The sequence below is a fragment of the Sceloporus occidentalis genome, unplaced genomic scaffold (genome assembly GCF_023333645.1).
Source record: "Sceloporus occidentalis isolate IW3139 unplaced genomic scaffold, rSceOcc1.0.p SCAF_3, whole genome shotgun sequence".
In the NCBI taxonomy this organism is placed as follows: Eukaryota; Metazoa; Chordata; class Lepidosauria; order Squamata; family Phrynosomatidae; genus Sceloporus; species Sceloporus occidentalis.
The window spans coordinates 94399584-94415860 of NW_028316983.1; the positions used below are offsets into that span (position 1 = coordinate 94399584).

At 39.5% G+C, this 16277-nt stretch overlaps 2 protein-coding genes across 6 annotated transcripts in view; one reads left to right on the forward strand and one right to left on the reverse strand.

Moving 5' to 3' along the window:
• Positions 1 to 6483, forward strand: part of LOC149316437 (adenylate kinase isoenzyme 5-like) — a 122954-nt gene extending 116471 nt beyond the window's left edge. For both annotated transcript variants that reach the window (XM_089515476.1, XM_089515477.1), the window contains one exon: positions 5096 to 6483. In XM_089515476.1, coding sequence (XP_089371602.1) covers positions 5096 to 5206 — 111 coding nt within the window. In that variant the 3' untranslated portion in view covers positions 5207 to 6483. The remainder of the gene's footprint in view (positions 1 to 5095) is intronic.
• Positions 6484 to 8674: 2191 nt separating this feature from the next.
• The window catches only part of ZZZ3 (zinc finger ZZ-type containing 3), a 63878-nt gene continuing 56275 nt past the window's right edge, over positions 8675 to 16277 (reverse strand). For all 4 annotated transcript variants that reach the window (XM_089515472.1, XM_089515475.1, XM_089515473.1 and 1 more), the window contains exons 10-12: positions 13391 to 13525; positions 10405 to 10505; positions 8675 to 10013 (exon numbers count right to left, since the gene is read on the reverse strand). In XM_089515472.1, the coding sequence (XP_089371598.1) occupies positions 9869 to 10013; positions 10405 to 10505; positions 13391 to 13525 (381 nt within the window). In that variant the 3' untranslated portion in view covers positions 8675 to 9868. The remainder of the gene's footprint in view (positions 10014 to 10404; positions 10506 to 13390; positions 13526 to 16277) is intronic.

Sequence of the window (16277 nt, forward strand, 5' to 3'; positions counted from 1 at the left end):
ATGTACAAGGGAAAATTAATCCAGAGGGAAATGTACATGGGAAAATTAATCCAGAGGGAAAGGAGCATGGGAAAATTAATCCAGAGGGAAATGTACGTGGGAAAATTAATCCAGAGGGAAAGGAGCATGGGAAAATTAATCCAGGGGGAAATGTACGTGGGAAAATTAATCCAGAGGGAAAGGAGCATGGGAAAATTAATCCAGAGGGAAATGTACAAGGGAAAATTAATCCAGAGGGAAATGTACATGGGAAAATTAATCCAGAGGGAAATGTACAAGGGAAAATTAATCCAGAGGGAAATGTACATGGGAAAATTAATCCAGAGGGAAATGTACATGGGAAAATTAATCCAGAGGGAAATGTACATGGGAAAATTAATCCAGAGGGAAATGTACAAGGGAAAATTAATCCAGGGGGAAAGGAGCATGGGAAAATTAAATCCAGAGGGAAAGGAGCATGGGAAAATTAATCCAGGGGGAAAGGAGCATGGGGAAATTAATCCAGGGGGAAAGGAGCATGGGGAAATTAATCCAGGGGGAAATGTACATGGGAAAATTAAATCCAGAGGGAAAGGAGCATGGGAAAATTAATCCAGGGGGAAAGGAGCATGGGAAAATTAATCCAGGGGGAAAGGAGCATGGGGAAATTAATCCAGAGGGAAATGTACATGGGAAAATTAATCCAGAGGGAAATGTACATGGGAAATTTAATCCAGAGGGAAATGTACATGGGAAAATTAATCCAGAGGGAAATGTACAAGGGAAAATTAATCCAGGGGGAAAGGAGCATGGGAAAATTAATCCAGGGGGAAATGTACATGGGAAAATTAATCCAGAGGGAAATGTACAAGGGAAAATTAATCCAGAGGGAAAGGAGCATGGGAAAATTAATCCAGAGGGAAATGTACATGGGAAAATTAATCCAGAGGGAAATGTACAAGGGAAAATTAATCCAGAGGGAAAGGAGCATGGGAAAATTAATCCAGAGGGAAATGTACATGGGAAAATTAATCCAGAGGGAAATGTACATGGGAAATTTAATCCAGAGGGAAATGTACAAGGGAAAATTAATCCAGAGGGAAATGTACATGGGAAAATTAATCCAGAGGGAAATGTACAAGGGAAAATTAAATCCAGAGGGAAAGGAGCATGGGAAAATTAATCCAGGGGGAAAGGAGCATGGGAAAATTAAATCCAGGGGGAAAGGAGCATGGGAAAATTAATCCAGGGGGAAAGGAGCATGGGAAAATTAATCCAGGGGGAAAGGAGCATGGGGAAATTAATCCAGGGGGAAAGGAGCATGGGGAAATTAATCCAGGGGGAAATGTACATGGGAAAATTAAATCCAGAGGGAAAGGAGCATGGGAAAATTAATCCAGGGGGAAAGGAGCATGGGAAAATTAATCCAGGGGGAAAGGAGCATGGGGAAATTAATCCAGAGGGAAATGTACATGGGAAAATTAATCCAGAGGGAAATGTACATGGGAAATTTAATCCAGAGGGAAATGTACAAGGGAAAATTAATCCAGAGGGAAATGTACATGGGAAAATTAATCCAGAGGGAAATGTACAAGGGAAAATTAATCCAGGGGGAAAGGAGCATGGGAAAATTAATCCAGAGGGAAATGTACATGGGAAAATTAATCCAGAGGGAAATGTACATGGGAAAATTAATCCAGAGGGAAATGTACATGGGAAAATTAATCCAGAGGGAAATGTACAAGGGAAAATTAATCCAGGGGGAAAGGAGCATGGGAAAATTAATCCAGAGGGAAATGTACAAGGGAAAATTAATCCAGAGGGAAATGTACAAGGGAAAATTAATCCAGAGGGAAATGTACATGGGAAAATTAATCCAGAGGGAAATGTACAAGGGAAAATTAATCCAGAGGGAAATGTACATGGGAAAATTAATCCAGAGGGAAATGTACAAGGGAAAATTAATCCAGAGGGAAATGTACATGGGAAAATTAATCCAGAGGGAAATGTACAAGGGAAAATTAATCCAGGGGGAAAGGAGCATGGGAAAATTAAATCCAGAGGGAAAGGAGCATGGGAAAATTAATCCCGGGGGAAAGGAGCATGGGAAAATTAAATCCAGAGGGAAAGGAGCATGGGAAAATTAATCCAGGGGGAAAGGAGCATGGGGAAATTAATCCAGGGGGAAAGGAGCATGGGGAAATTAATCCAGGGGGAAAGGAGCATGGGGAAATTAATCCAGGGGGAAAGGAGCATGGGGAAATTAATCCAGGGGGAAAGGAGCATGGGGAAATTAATCCAGGGGGAAAGGAGCATGGGGAAATTAATCCAGGGGGAAAGGAGCATGGGGAAATTAATCCAGAGGGAAATGTACATGGGAAAATTAATCCAGAGGGAAACGTACATGGGAAAATTAATCCAGGGGGAAATGCATATTGGAAATGGCACCTTCCTCCTTTCTTCTCCTCTTCCTCCTCTTGTTGCTCATTTTCAGAGCCAAAGGGTTTGGGAAATGGCCCTTTCTTTCCCTTCCCTCTGGGCCAGAGGTCCTCCTCCTCCGTATCCTCCTGCTCTTCCCAAGTTTCTCTTCCTCATTGAGGCTGTCCAGTGGCAGAGTGGAGCTGGAAACAGCCCCGTCCCCGCCATTTTGCTATTGGCCAGCCCCTGCCAGGCTCCCTCAAGAGAAGGAGCTGCTCTTTGCGAGCTGACTCCGACCCCGGAGAAAAAGCACATAGAGGCGCAGGAAAAGGAGGAGGAGGCTGCCGGATGGCCCAAAGGTTGCAGCAGCGGCGGCAGCAGCAGGACAGGGCGGAGGCCGGTCCTATCCCCTTGCCGGGCCGGATGTGGCCCGTGGGCCGCAGGTTGCCTACCCCTGCATTACAGCTACATAGTAATCCTACTATGAACCATACTGAGAAAATCTGTGCTCCAGATATGTTTTTGCAGCTGTTCGTTTCTCTCTCTCTCATGCACATGCAATCCACCACCCAACTTTCACTTTCTTATCACTACTAAAACTGAAAACAATTAACAACTTTGAGGTTCAAGTTGATGTAGTAGAGCCATAGAAAATATCCAAGTAAACAGAAAGAAATATGACCAAATCTGATGTAGAGTTCATAAGGATTCTCTTTGTCAATGAAGGCATTTCATTTCATAGTAACTGGCAGAGAACCAGGAAAAAAGATTTGCATATTCTAAACTGTCAAAGCGCCTGCTTTGGAAAGTGCTTTGCACACACATGAAAGGTTTTATCCATTATTTTCTGCCTGCTGTCTTTCATGCTCCATCACGTTTCTTTATTTATGCCACTGCAAGCTACCCCCAGACCTCAGGACCAGATTTTCAAGGAATAACACAGGCTACAGTGGTATGAAGCAGTGGGGCTCAAAACATTTGAATGTCCATATAGGGATTCTTTGGCTCTTGACTGATATTTACTGCATCTCTTTCTCTCCAATACACAGTTTTTATAATAACCCACTTCCACTTTATATGGAGAGACTGTCTATTTATGAAAAGCCTAAGATGAAAAACGCTTAATTCAATTGAGCAGTAACTGTAGGAGAGGATAAGAAGAGTAAACCAAAAACTGAAAGATACAATGCTTAAAACATTTAAAATAAATATTCCTTTTCTGAAGTACAAAAATGATGGGGCTTCTTGAACTCACGAATAAGCACACCACTTTTGCAACTTGTAATAGGAATTCCCTTCTTTTTATTCTTCATTTAACTAAAAGCATTGAATAACCCACTGTAGTACTCTGCAAGTGCCACTCAAAATTCCACTCTGGAAATGAATAAAAATGAGTTCGAACATCTGGTCTGCAAGACAAAAATCCCTACAACACTGAGATTGAAAAATCCTTAGGTGACCTTATGCTAATACTTCAAAATGAGAAAACAGGGGAAAATATTAATTCCCCTCCTTCATCCCACCCTTTTTGCCATTGCTATTATGACTGTTAACTCAGCTACTTTGGAAAGCATAAATTATGCTCTGAATATTGGGAGACCTTTCTGTACAAATGTGTGAGGTTTCAAACCTCAAAATGCTCAGCTGAAGAGAAAAGGGTTTATCAGCACAGTGATAAACCTCCTTCCTATTTCCAGTATTTTTTTCACATTGATGTTCAGTTATCCTGATTTTGTATTCCCAGGTAAAATAAATTAAATTCTATAAATACTATATTGGGAGGAAGCTTTACTCATTGGCAGGCCTTTACAGCCTATTGCACTACTTAATGTCTAAACATCATGTTCCAAAAGCTGTATGAGAGATTTTATCCAGAATCTGGCAGGCATAATTTTAAAAATCCCAATGAAGAGCTGCTGAACAGGATACCTTTAGTCTGCAGCAACCTGGACCACATCTGCCTTGTTACACTTTCAAGTTTATTATCATACAAGACTTATTGACTATTGATAGACTATTCACTCAACTATAGACCAACTAATCTTTGACCTGCAAGAAAACATGAAAAGCATCATCTATGATATTACTTCCAGGCAGGGCATTTCGTTCTCGATGCCCTTCCCTGCTGATTTTCTTTTCCTGCTCATGTGTCCCATTACTATCCAACATGCTTAGTCTCAATTGTACTGTTTTATCCTCTGACCCCTCTTTAATTTGCTTTTGTAAACCTTGAGCATTCCCTCAGGAATGCTCATTGGCTCCATTTGCTCTTGAGTCCCATAAGTCAATATTCCCCCAACTTGGTGCCCTCCAGAAGTAGAGTAAAACACCATCAATCAGGTATCAGAGTGACTAGACATCACAACCCCAAAGGAGGACAAGGCACTCTAAAATGTAGGGCATTCAAGAAAAACATACAAGTTAAACTAAAAGCTAAAAACACTCACATAAATGTAAATTCATGCTTCTTCATTATGCTCAAAATGGAGGACATTTTGAAAAGCCTCTTGGGCAGAAGGTTGAAACGTAGGACATGTCCTGGAAGAGGAGGACATCTGGTCATTCTGCCCAGTATGGCCATTGGCTAGCATGTTGCTGTAGGTACTCCTCACTGTTTGCAGTTAGGAGGGAATTACTAAATTGTCAGAATGGTTTCCCTGTTGATGTTAGTGATACCAATTCTCTTTTCTTAAAACAGATAAATGCAGAAGGAACACCAGAAGAAGTTTTTCTTGAAGCATGTACTTCGATTGATGCTTTTCTGAAAAAGGAAGGATCAGCATCTCCTCTTTCAGTGGACACAGTGTAACTGCCATTCTCTCCTCCACATGTGCAGTCCCAGTGGTCCTCAGAAATGCTGTTCAAAGCAATAGCTGCTGCCTTGAAAGATCAGTGCATGTTGTAAACATTGCAAAAAACTCCATAACTCATACGGTACAGTTATGACACACTTGTACTGTAGGTTGTCTGTCATACTGTTTGCACTTCACAGGTTAAGATGCAGCATGATAAACAGCAGCTCTGATCATGCCTTGCACTAAACTATTACTTGATATATTATACTGTCAAGCATTGAAATCCCAGTCGAGAGAATTGACATAACCATGTATTTATTTGTTTCGTAAACAGTTCATTTTTGAGGCTACTAAAGCTTGCTCTTTCTCTATAGTGTTTGAAAAATCTGTTTCTGCCATCTTATCTTATTGGTGGACCTCATCAATACTCAAGTTGCAATCCATTATGCAAACTAGTGGAAATCTGAAAATTCTCAAAGTGTAGTGTAAATACTTTATACAGTAAAGTTGAATGTGAATTCGTTAACAAATGTGATTATGAGATTAGTTGTTTAGCAAAGCTTGAACAAATGCAAGGGATAATTTGTTTAAAAATATTACAATGAAAACATATGAATATCGTTGTCTGATAAAAAAAAACCAGTCCAGTGCCAAATAATGCTGGTGTACCTGAGATGTGTGAACACCTAACCAAATTATGATAGTACAAGCCCCCCTTTTTCTTAATGGTGGCATGTGCACATGGCCATGCTGCCAATAAGAAAAATGGGACTTGAGCATGCATAGATATGAAGGTCTAACTGTAGGTGAGTGCAAAATTATGTATGGTGAGATACCTAAGATACATGCACTTGAGAGGGCAGGAGGTAACCAGTTTATATAGTTACTACCTGCCCTACAAATAAACAGGGCAGTTGTAAATTCTAAACTAACTTTCATTACTTCAAGTTTATGCTAGGAGAAAATGTATGGAGCTAGCATTCGCACAGCCTATTACATTATATTCTCATACACTTTGTACAAAATAATATGATAGAGATTTTACACATGAGTTAAAATACTGGGGATTTTCTGTATGACTGTGAGCAGGCAAAAGCATATTGTATTCTTAGGAAGGGGCTGCACTCTTCTTCTGGACTATCCACTATTTCTGCTTGCATGATTGATATTTCTGTGAGTTGCATTATCAATGAGTACTTCAGACAGATTTGTATTTTTCAGGTTACTTTTCTTGTAATGAAGATGTAATACAAATAAAACGTATGAACAAATAAAAGAGTACTGATTTTTACTCCACGCTTTTAGTCTCAATTAAGCCCAATAAAATACCAATTTTAACAATGAGATTTTAATATTTTTTGTATCCTTACTGACACATCTATGTTTCTCATTTTGCATACAATTTGCTTTGTAAACAGCATTTCCTATAACGAGATTATTTATTTATTTATTTAGAACTATGGATTTCTGGTGGTTTCAGTTCTTTCCCTTTTGGTATTTTCCTGAATAATTACTTATGAAACATTATGGCTGTACAGCTTGACAAGCAGGTCAGGCACATGTAAGTAGTTTATCAAAACATCTTGAAAACAAAATAGAAAGCCATATACACTAAAAACCTTGGTTTGCACTTTGATCTAAAACTGACAATTTTGCTGCTAATTAAAGATTTGCATAAACAATCCCATGATTTTACAATCTAGTGATAAACTGCCTTTGCCTATTTAAATGTACGCGCACTTTGTTACTTCCAGACAGGAACAGGATGTGCGATCTCCATCAAAGTCCTCAAAATCAGATTTTCAAATACCTGTAGAGATCCATACAGCACACTGTATACAACATTGCCCATCTTCACAAATTCTGTGACACACATGTGTATCAGGGGGCTTGAAGCATGACCTAGACTCCTTAGTAAGAGATGGGATAAGAAAATTGTGAATACAGCCAGCCCTCTGTATCAGTGGGGGTTTGGTTCCTGCCCTATACTTAGTAGATACAAAATATCATGGGATCTCAAGTCCATATAGGTCTGTGGATGACAACATTTGTGCATCCACATTGGTGTGGGGTTGGGCTAGCCATGGATGCACCAAACTGCAGATAACTAGCCCACCAATACAGAGGGCTGACTATACATCAAACATTTATTTATAAAGTGAAACTAGACAGTTTTCTTCACCATGGGATGAATTTGTGTGTTTGCCACACTAAGAGATCCATCAGAGGTGACAACGCTAGAGTGGACCCAACATCTAACTGGATGCACTGCTTATGGAAGTGCTAACTCAGATATGGTGGCATTCAAAGCCAATCCCTTCTCCCAATGTTACAGCAAGAAAACAGGTAGACCATGCCCACATCAGAAACAAAGGAGGATGGTTATAACCTGCATGTGAAAGAATTATCTGGACAGAGGAAATATAAAATCTGAGTAAAATAAAAATGAACTTCTCTTATATTTGCATGATTAGTTCTTTTTCTTCTCAAATCAGTATGACTCTGCCTTAATTGAAGAGAAAAGTGAAATACATCAGGTGTATTCTTTAACATTATATATATTTTGGTTTATTAAATTTCTCAAAGAATGAGATATGCTTACAGACGATGTATTATACTGCTCAGTCATTTAGAAACGGTACTGCATCATCTACTCAATATATTTTTTAAAATGCAGAAACTCCTTTAACAAAAATTGATTACACCTGAACAAACTGTGAAAATTAACACTGTGATTAAACTGAAATTAATGTTGTTATCGAATGCACCAGCTAATTCTTCGTTATTTAATTAACTGCCAGAGTTTAAGGTAAACATATATTCTAAGTCACTATGAAAATTCAAGTTTTTTAAGCAAGTGGAAATCTATTACAATTAAAATAAACCACATTTTTGAATCACAGGTTATACATATCAAAATGATATATTAGCTAAAAATATATAGCAGATATTACAAAGCTTTTTCAATCATTGCTCATTTCAGGCTAAGAAAGTGTACCAAATGCCTTTCTTTTTTAATGGGAGGGGGACTGTTAAAAAAAAGATTAATGTACATCATAGTGATAAACAAGTTACATGAAAGCCTTACTTGATATCTTCAACATAACTGATCCAGGGGTTTCTTAAAGACCTAGAAATTCAGATGTGCAGAACCATTCATTTCAAAGGAGGAAGAATTTCTGAGTGAGCAGTCTTCTAGCTGAACTAATTTGCTTCCTCCATCAAATTGAACAGAATAGCAGATGCACAAGTCATCTCTCTGCCAGTCAAGAGTGCACACAGGATTGTGAACTGGTGTGTTAACATCAGATTGTTGGGGTATTATCCTAGAAGAGGTTGAATAAGACATCTGGATGATGACTACCAAAACACACTGAATCCTCTTAAGAGAATCAGGTATCCTTTTCATAGATGGGCAAAGTGCCATTCTCAACTTGCTGGTTCTAATGTCAAACCTCCTCAGAAAAAAGTCACAGTAAGCATTCTATATATAAACAGACTGTATCCACATAGTTTATTTCTCACAGTTCTCCTGACAAATGAACATTATTTAAGAACATACTGTATACACAGATAAGAAAAAACATACAAAATGTTTTAAATGATGCACAACAAAATCCAGCAGTATAAAAGAATGCATGTGAACCTTTGCTCACTGCTCAGGCTAAATTTAATTACTTGTTTAAATAGTAATAAAAATACAATCTTTCATGGATCTTGTGCATACTACAAAAGAGGAAAATTATTACCATATATGATTTATATTAGGCAGTTTTCTTTGATGAGTTGCAATAACAACTCCAAATACAGAGGCAGAAGGCTGTGTATTTTACTTTATAGGAGTTAATGTTGGGTATTAGAGACTTTACACAGTTACTACCACTGGCACTTTTCACCATATTTTTGTACACATCACATGGTCATCTTATATAACATTACATTTAAAAATATATTTGCGTGACAATTTTATAATATTCACACACCATGAGCTGGTTAAGGAAACAATGCCACAATTGCCTCCTGTAGTGCTTCACTGTTGCTAAATTAAAAGGTCTGTTGTGGTGAAAAGGAAAAAGAAATAAAAAGGTAAAGAAACATCAATTAGATTAAGCAGCTCCAAGGCCTATGACTGACCATCATGGGGACAGTGATTGTTTTGAAAGTATATTCTAGAAGCAAACACTGTCATAGGTTAAAACTTTGCCTAAAGAAGTCAGTTTCTGTACTGAAAACTATTTCACAACAAAACTGCAAACTACTAAACTGTTTTTAATGTAAGTACTTCATCACCTCCACATTTCATAATAGCCAACTTCTTTATGCCTTTGGAATCGACTATCTTTAATGTGTGCTTTCATTTCTGGCCACACTTTTGTAACTCCTCTCTTTAGATTCACCATCTCAAAAAACAATATGACCAATATGGTGAAAACGAAATCTTCCCAGTAAAGCTTCCTGCACACTAGGAATGTTCAACCTCTGTTCAGTGATCTGATATCATGATACATCTGAGAGCGATATTTTGACGAGAGCACCTGGGAAGCTCTCATGCTGTGGATGACATTTCTGGGAAAGTCAATGCCATTCCAACGTGGGCACAAAATCAATGACAGTGCCATCACTGTTGGGTTTTCAAAGAGGATACTAAGCTTCAGGCCGCAGGTATGCTTCCCATGTCATCTATTTGCAGGAAAGTAGTTGGGATCAAGATAATTATAACTGGGGCCTTGAGACATGCAATAGTCTCTATCTAAGAACATCTCTGCTCTGTACACAGGCTCCAACCGGTGATTCTCCTTGTGAATTTCTGTTTCATGGAGACTGAAAGACAAGGAAAAAGCATAACATTCTTCATAAATTAGTCAATAATTCACAGTAATTTTTTAATACACAAGCAGTTAATTCCACATGTCAAAAGTAGTTAAATGCTTACGTTTGTTTTCCGAAAAGGGATTACATTTTGGAAAACAAACTTAAACATTTAACTACTTTTTGTATAAACATATACATGAGTAACTAATTCATCAAAAGTATTTTCTTTTAGGCACAGAGGCCCAAAGCTGTTGGTAACATATGCTAGCATAACCACCCATTATGCCAAAATATCATAAAGGTTGCAAAACAAATTCACCTATGGATTAGTTATTCAGTAAACACAAAGAGATACACAAATATACATTGTGAACAACTGTCATGAATGCACACTGCTTACCAGTCAGAACAAGAATCACAAAAATCCAACGACATTTCTGGAGGGCAATCTTGACAATGCCATCGAATGCCTTGAATTGGATCGGTTCCACAATTATCACACTGAAAACAAACCAGGAAAGAGCACTCAGTAAAGAGATATACAAAAGTAATCTTCAAAAAAATGCAAAATTAAATCATTCCTCTTGAAGGAATGTTCGCCCCACATTCTAAACATTAAAGACAGACAAAGCCATGTAACCAGGGACTGAGGGAGGCGAAAGATATGCAAAGATGTTTCTAAGCCCAAGAACATGGCCCTATTTCTCTTAAATTTATCTTCCTAACAGCTCTACAAATCATAGAATCTGCTTTATCACACTAGGGGGCAAGCAAGATTTAAATGAAAGAAAACCAGCAAATGCCTGATGTTTATCACAGGACATTTCCTGGTTTTCTCTAGTTTAACTCTCGTTTAAATCCTGTTTGCCCCCTAGTGTCATAAAGCAGATAGAGTTGGAAGAGACCACAAGGGCCATCCAGTCCAACCCCTGCCATGCAGGAACTCTCAATTTAAGCATACTTGACAGATGGCCATACAGCCTCTGTTTAAAGGTCTCCAAGGAGGGAGACCACCACTCTCCATTGAGGGAGAGTGTTCCACTGTCAAACAGCCCTTACTGTCAGGATGTTCCTCCTAAGGTTGAGGTGGGATCTCCTCTCCTGGAGCTTGCATCCATTGTTCCAGGTCCTGTTCTCTGGAGCAGCAGAAAACAAGCTTGCTCCCTCCTCAATATGACATCCCTTCAAATACTTAAACAGGGCTCTTAACCTTCTCTTCTCCAGGCTAAACACCCCCAGCTCCCTAATTCGTTCCTCATAGGGCATGGTTTCCAGACCCTTCACCATTTTAGTTGTCCTTTGGACACACTCCAGTTTGTCAATGTCCTTTCTGAATTGTGGTATTTCAAGTGGGGCCTGACCAAAGCAGAATAGAGTGGCACTATTACTTTCCTTGATCTAGATGCTATACTTCTATTGATGCAGCCTAAAATCGCATTGGCCTTTTTAGCTGCCATATTGCACTGGTGACTCATGTTCAACTTGTGGTCCACTTAGACTCCCAGATCCCTTTCACATGTAATCTCGTTCAGCCAAGTGTCCCCTATCCTATATTTATGCATTTCATTTTTCCACCCTGAAGTGCAGTACTTTTCATGTCTCCATAGTGAATTTCATTTTGTTAGCTTTGGCTCAGCTTTCTAGTTTATTCAAATCATTTTGAATTTTGATCCTGTCCTCTGGGGTATTAGCTACACCTCCTAATTTGGTGTCATCTGCAAATTTGATAAATATGCTCCCAATTTTATCATCCAAATCATTCCATCTTTTGGTTTTCCCAATAATTCTTCCACACAGAGACCAAAATCCAATTAAAGTAGGCCCAATGAATCAAGGGAATGTACTAGTGTTGACAACATATTGTCAGTGGGTCTACTCTAATTGAGACTGATGACTGTATTTAGGCCAAAGTTTAATTTCATTACTTTTGTTTCTAGTTTTAATCTCATAGGTGTCACTTTTTCCTTACTTCAGTGACGTGGTCACTATAGGATGGGTGTGCAACAGTAGCCCTCCAGATGTTGTTGGACTGTAACTCCCAGAATCTCCCACCACTATCTTTCTGGGTTAAGAAGGATGGGAGCTGCTGGGCAACACTACATGGAGGACCATAGTCTTTTCGTATTCTATTCCCTTCTCCATGGTTTGGTGACTCAAGAGAAAAGGAATACAATGTGCCCTCCTTATTCATTGGCTTGCCATCTGCTGATTTAACCATCTGTAGACGGCAAGCCCCCATTGTCCCCAATGATGGCATGTACACATGGTCACACTAATGGCCGCACGCACGTCGCACCACCATTAGGAAGAATCGGACTTGAAGTTTTTGGTATTTGCGGGGGGCGGGGCTCAGAATGTATCACCCACAGATACCAATGTCCAACTGTAATTAAGTTTAGGATTCAAAGATATAGCCATTAGTCTATAGAATCAGTACACAGAGAGACCTCAAAGGTGTTAGAAGATCTCTCTATGTAGATAAGTCTATTATCCTGGAGTCTATCCTGAACTTCCTGGAAGCTATATGTGTTTTAGGCCAAAGTGTAGCCATCCCTGTGATGTAACGAAGAGGCGAACACTTGTGTACCATTTTGTTCCATCCTTTCAATATAAATACTGCTGAGGTGAAAATGAAAAGTTTTTGTTAGTCCAAGTGAGTATTAAAATGTTCAAAACCGCTTTCCCAAGCATGGAGCCATTAAAATAATTTGAACTACTTCAGTCCCATCCAGCATGGCCAAGGACCAGAGATGATTATTGAGTTTTAGTCCAGAGTGGGGAAAAGTGACTCCCAAGTTTCTTATATGAGCTAGCTTGGTTTCCTAATACTGGTGTTCAAATCTAACACATATTTTCACTGTGCAGAATAGATTCCAGTACAGGTATAATTTTCACTATCATTAGCATCTGTGGGAATGGCTTATAATGATTTAGTAATATTCTCTTATAACGATCAAGAGAATAAACTTCTCATATTCTTCAAATTATCCTGTTTTGAAGTATCAGTAATAGTAAAATCCTACACAAGACTACTCAAAAGTAAGGCCCACAAAGTTTCATAGTTCTTGCTGCCAAAGAGGAATAGGAGTGCAGTCTGAATGTGTGCAAACAAAACTTTATATACGGGGGAAACAGGTTTCTGTTTGTTGAGAAACCCTTGGAATTTAAAATGGCATTTATTCTCTGTCTTCTTCGGTCTAACAGAAGTACCTATGGAAACAGAGGCTATTTCACCACTGGAAAAAGAGCTATAGTAGTTTTGATTTCTTGTGTTTTATTTAAGTTGCTTTGGAAACTGTGAGGTACACCCACTGCCAAGGACCTTAGCTTCCAATGAAATCACCAGCCAGCTCACCAAAGACATGGTCTTCCTATATCTTTAGTACCTTAAAGCCTACATGCTGAATGAAGCCACTTTCTGCATGCATCAGCTGCAACTTCTGCTTTTTCAGCTTTTTCAGTTTGAGCAGCTCTTTATATTCTGGTAATTCTCGATATGCTACAGGTATACTTTCGTCATCCTGTTAAAGACAGAAGGGGAAGAATTCTCACTCTGAAAGTTACATTAAGGAAGATTCACACTGAAAAAGCCAAACTATGTAAATAGATCCACAAAGTTCATAGCCTTAAAATTGTAGCGAAAAATCCATAAGCATCTGTATGGCCTCCTTACGAGATACCAATGAAAATATATGAGCATATTTTTGCTTCTACATCATTTCTGTTTCCAGACTTCTAATTTATAAATAATACAATCACCAGATGTCAACAAATGTGCCCACCACTACCTATATGCAGCTATAGTATGTGGTCAAACAAAAGTGCTTCCAGAGTTCTAACAATCAGTGATGTACAAATCAATTGTAATCTTCCTTGTGCATCTTCCATAAAAGAAGTATTGACATCCACTCCTTTCTTTTCTATACTTTTAAATTATTTTTCCCTGTTCCACTCCACTGTTTGTAAAATAAACAGAAAATATGTGGAAATACCATATGAGACAGTGCTACATACATGCTGAAATGTACATATCCCTTTACATTTTCTAGGTATCTTTTTCAGTAGGAGTTTATCTTGGTCTGTGGTGAATACTATTTCTCACTTTCCCTTCCTCAAAGTCTCATCCAATTGTAAACAATTGAGAGGCCCCAGTTTGCCTGTATGCAGTTAATGAAAAACAAGCAAGTCATTTTGAAGACTTGTGTTGTGAGCACAATGTATCTCCCTTTGAAATGCATGTGGCCCTCCACAGTAAACAGTGTGAAATCAGTGACATGGCATCCTGGAAGACTAAAAGGTTTTCAGTGCTCCATCTCACACCTTGGCTGTATTATTTTTCCAATTGCACAACTGCAGCAAATATTGTGTGTGTTCACTAGACATAATCTAAAATCACATAGCTGGGAAAAAAGAAGGAAATATGGTTAGAAAAGGTAGAAGAATGACTGAGACTTGAAAAAGCAGAACACACCCTGAAGGCAAAGACCCAACCAAGGCAAAATCTACAGTAAGTGTTCTTATTTGTTCTTTAAAATGTGATAAAGAGCAGGCCTGTTTTCAGGAAGATTAATCCTTCAATACGTTTTCCCAGTCTGGGGTACAGAATAAGAGAACATTTCACAGATTAATTCAAATGGACAGAGAGTTGTAGGAAAAAGAACTATATCTCTGTCTGAAGGACATAAACGGAAGTCTCTGACATGGACTTCCGTACTTACCAATTAAATAGGACAAAAGTAATTTTATGGACAAATCTGGGAGATTATCAAGTCATTCAACAAATATGAGATGCTATGCAAAGATTCAGTTTACAACTATAGATTCCTCTGGTTGTACAAGACTGTTTTGATAATGCCTAAATAATAACTGAAAATCTTGATAGTTCTCAAAAAATTTGAAATTATAATTTATTTCTATCTCATGTTAGATTCCACCTCCATTTAAATATATGGCTTAGTTCAGAGAGGAGCTGAGTGGAGGAACTCGCCAACAGGATGGAAAGTGACTTTGGGTATCTCTGTGTCATCGATACTGACAAAGGCTGATGTTGATGGTCAAGACGAATTATCTGGGTATTCATCTCCTTAGAGTGGATGATCTCAGTGTTAGTGATAGGAGGTCTGAGGGCTTGCTCATAAATGAGTGTTTCAGCTGCAATTCCCTGTTTCTTCTCACTTGTGGAATGAAAGCTGTACAACGGATGCAAGCAGCAATCGCACAAACCTTGCCTAAACAGCTTAGGCACTTCAAGTGTCTATCCTGTCCAGGAATTTTGGTGCTACAAAGGATGCACTTTTTGAATGATGCCAGTAATAAGTATAGCCCCAAAGACAAGTGTGGCTTTGACCATCAAATGCTAGACCATGCAGGTCTGAATAGCAATAGCAGTTCATTTATATACTACTTCATACTGTATTAAGCAGTCTCTAAGCGGCTTACAACTGTAAGCTAATTGCCCCCAACAAGCTGGGTACTCATTTTAGTGACCTTGGAAGGATGCTAGGCTGTCGATTGTGAGCTGCTGGCTGGGACGGAACTCATAACTTTGTGGTTTGTGAGTGAGTGGCAGCAGTACTGACATTTAACCACTGCACCACCAGAGCTCACCTGAATCTGAAGATACTAGTAAAGTCAGCACTGAACAATGAACAGTTAAAGGAGCTCAACAGAGTAGTTCTTCACAATACTGCTGTAACAGGTGACTAATGGTTTTGGCAGAAAATCCCTTACATAGGGTTGCTGGAGGTAGGCGGGGCTACAAGATTCTAAAAGGTTACAAACAGTGCAGGGGCAGGGGCAGGGTAGCCCATCTGTGAGAGGCACAGAGACCACAAAGAAGAAATAGGATTACTAGAAAAGTCTGGCCTGTTACAAACGGGCCATATAGTGCACGCGGAGTGCGTACTAGGGTTAGGAAGGGGCGGTGCTTCCGCATCCCCCTAACCCTAGTACGCTCTCTGCACGCACAAAATGGCGGCGGCCATTCCACACGGCCGCCGCCATCAATACGTCACAACCGCGCCACCTCCAAACGAAGTGGTGCGGTTGTGACATATTGGGGCCGCACCATGGCGCCTATGGCGCCCTTCGCACGACCCCGGAAAGAGCTCCGTTTCAGAGCTCTGTTTCGGAGCTCCTTCCTGCTTTGTGTCGCTGGGCGCAGCCTTCAGATGGCTGCGCCCAGCGACGCAAGGGAGAAAGGGGCCAAGCGGCCCCTTTCTCCTCCTCCCCGCCACCGCGGGGTGTCCTTGGGGCTTGAAGCCCCAAGGACAC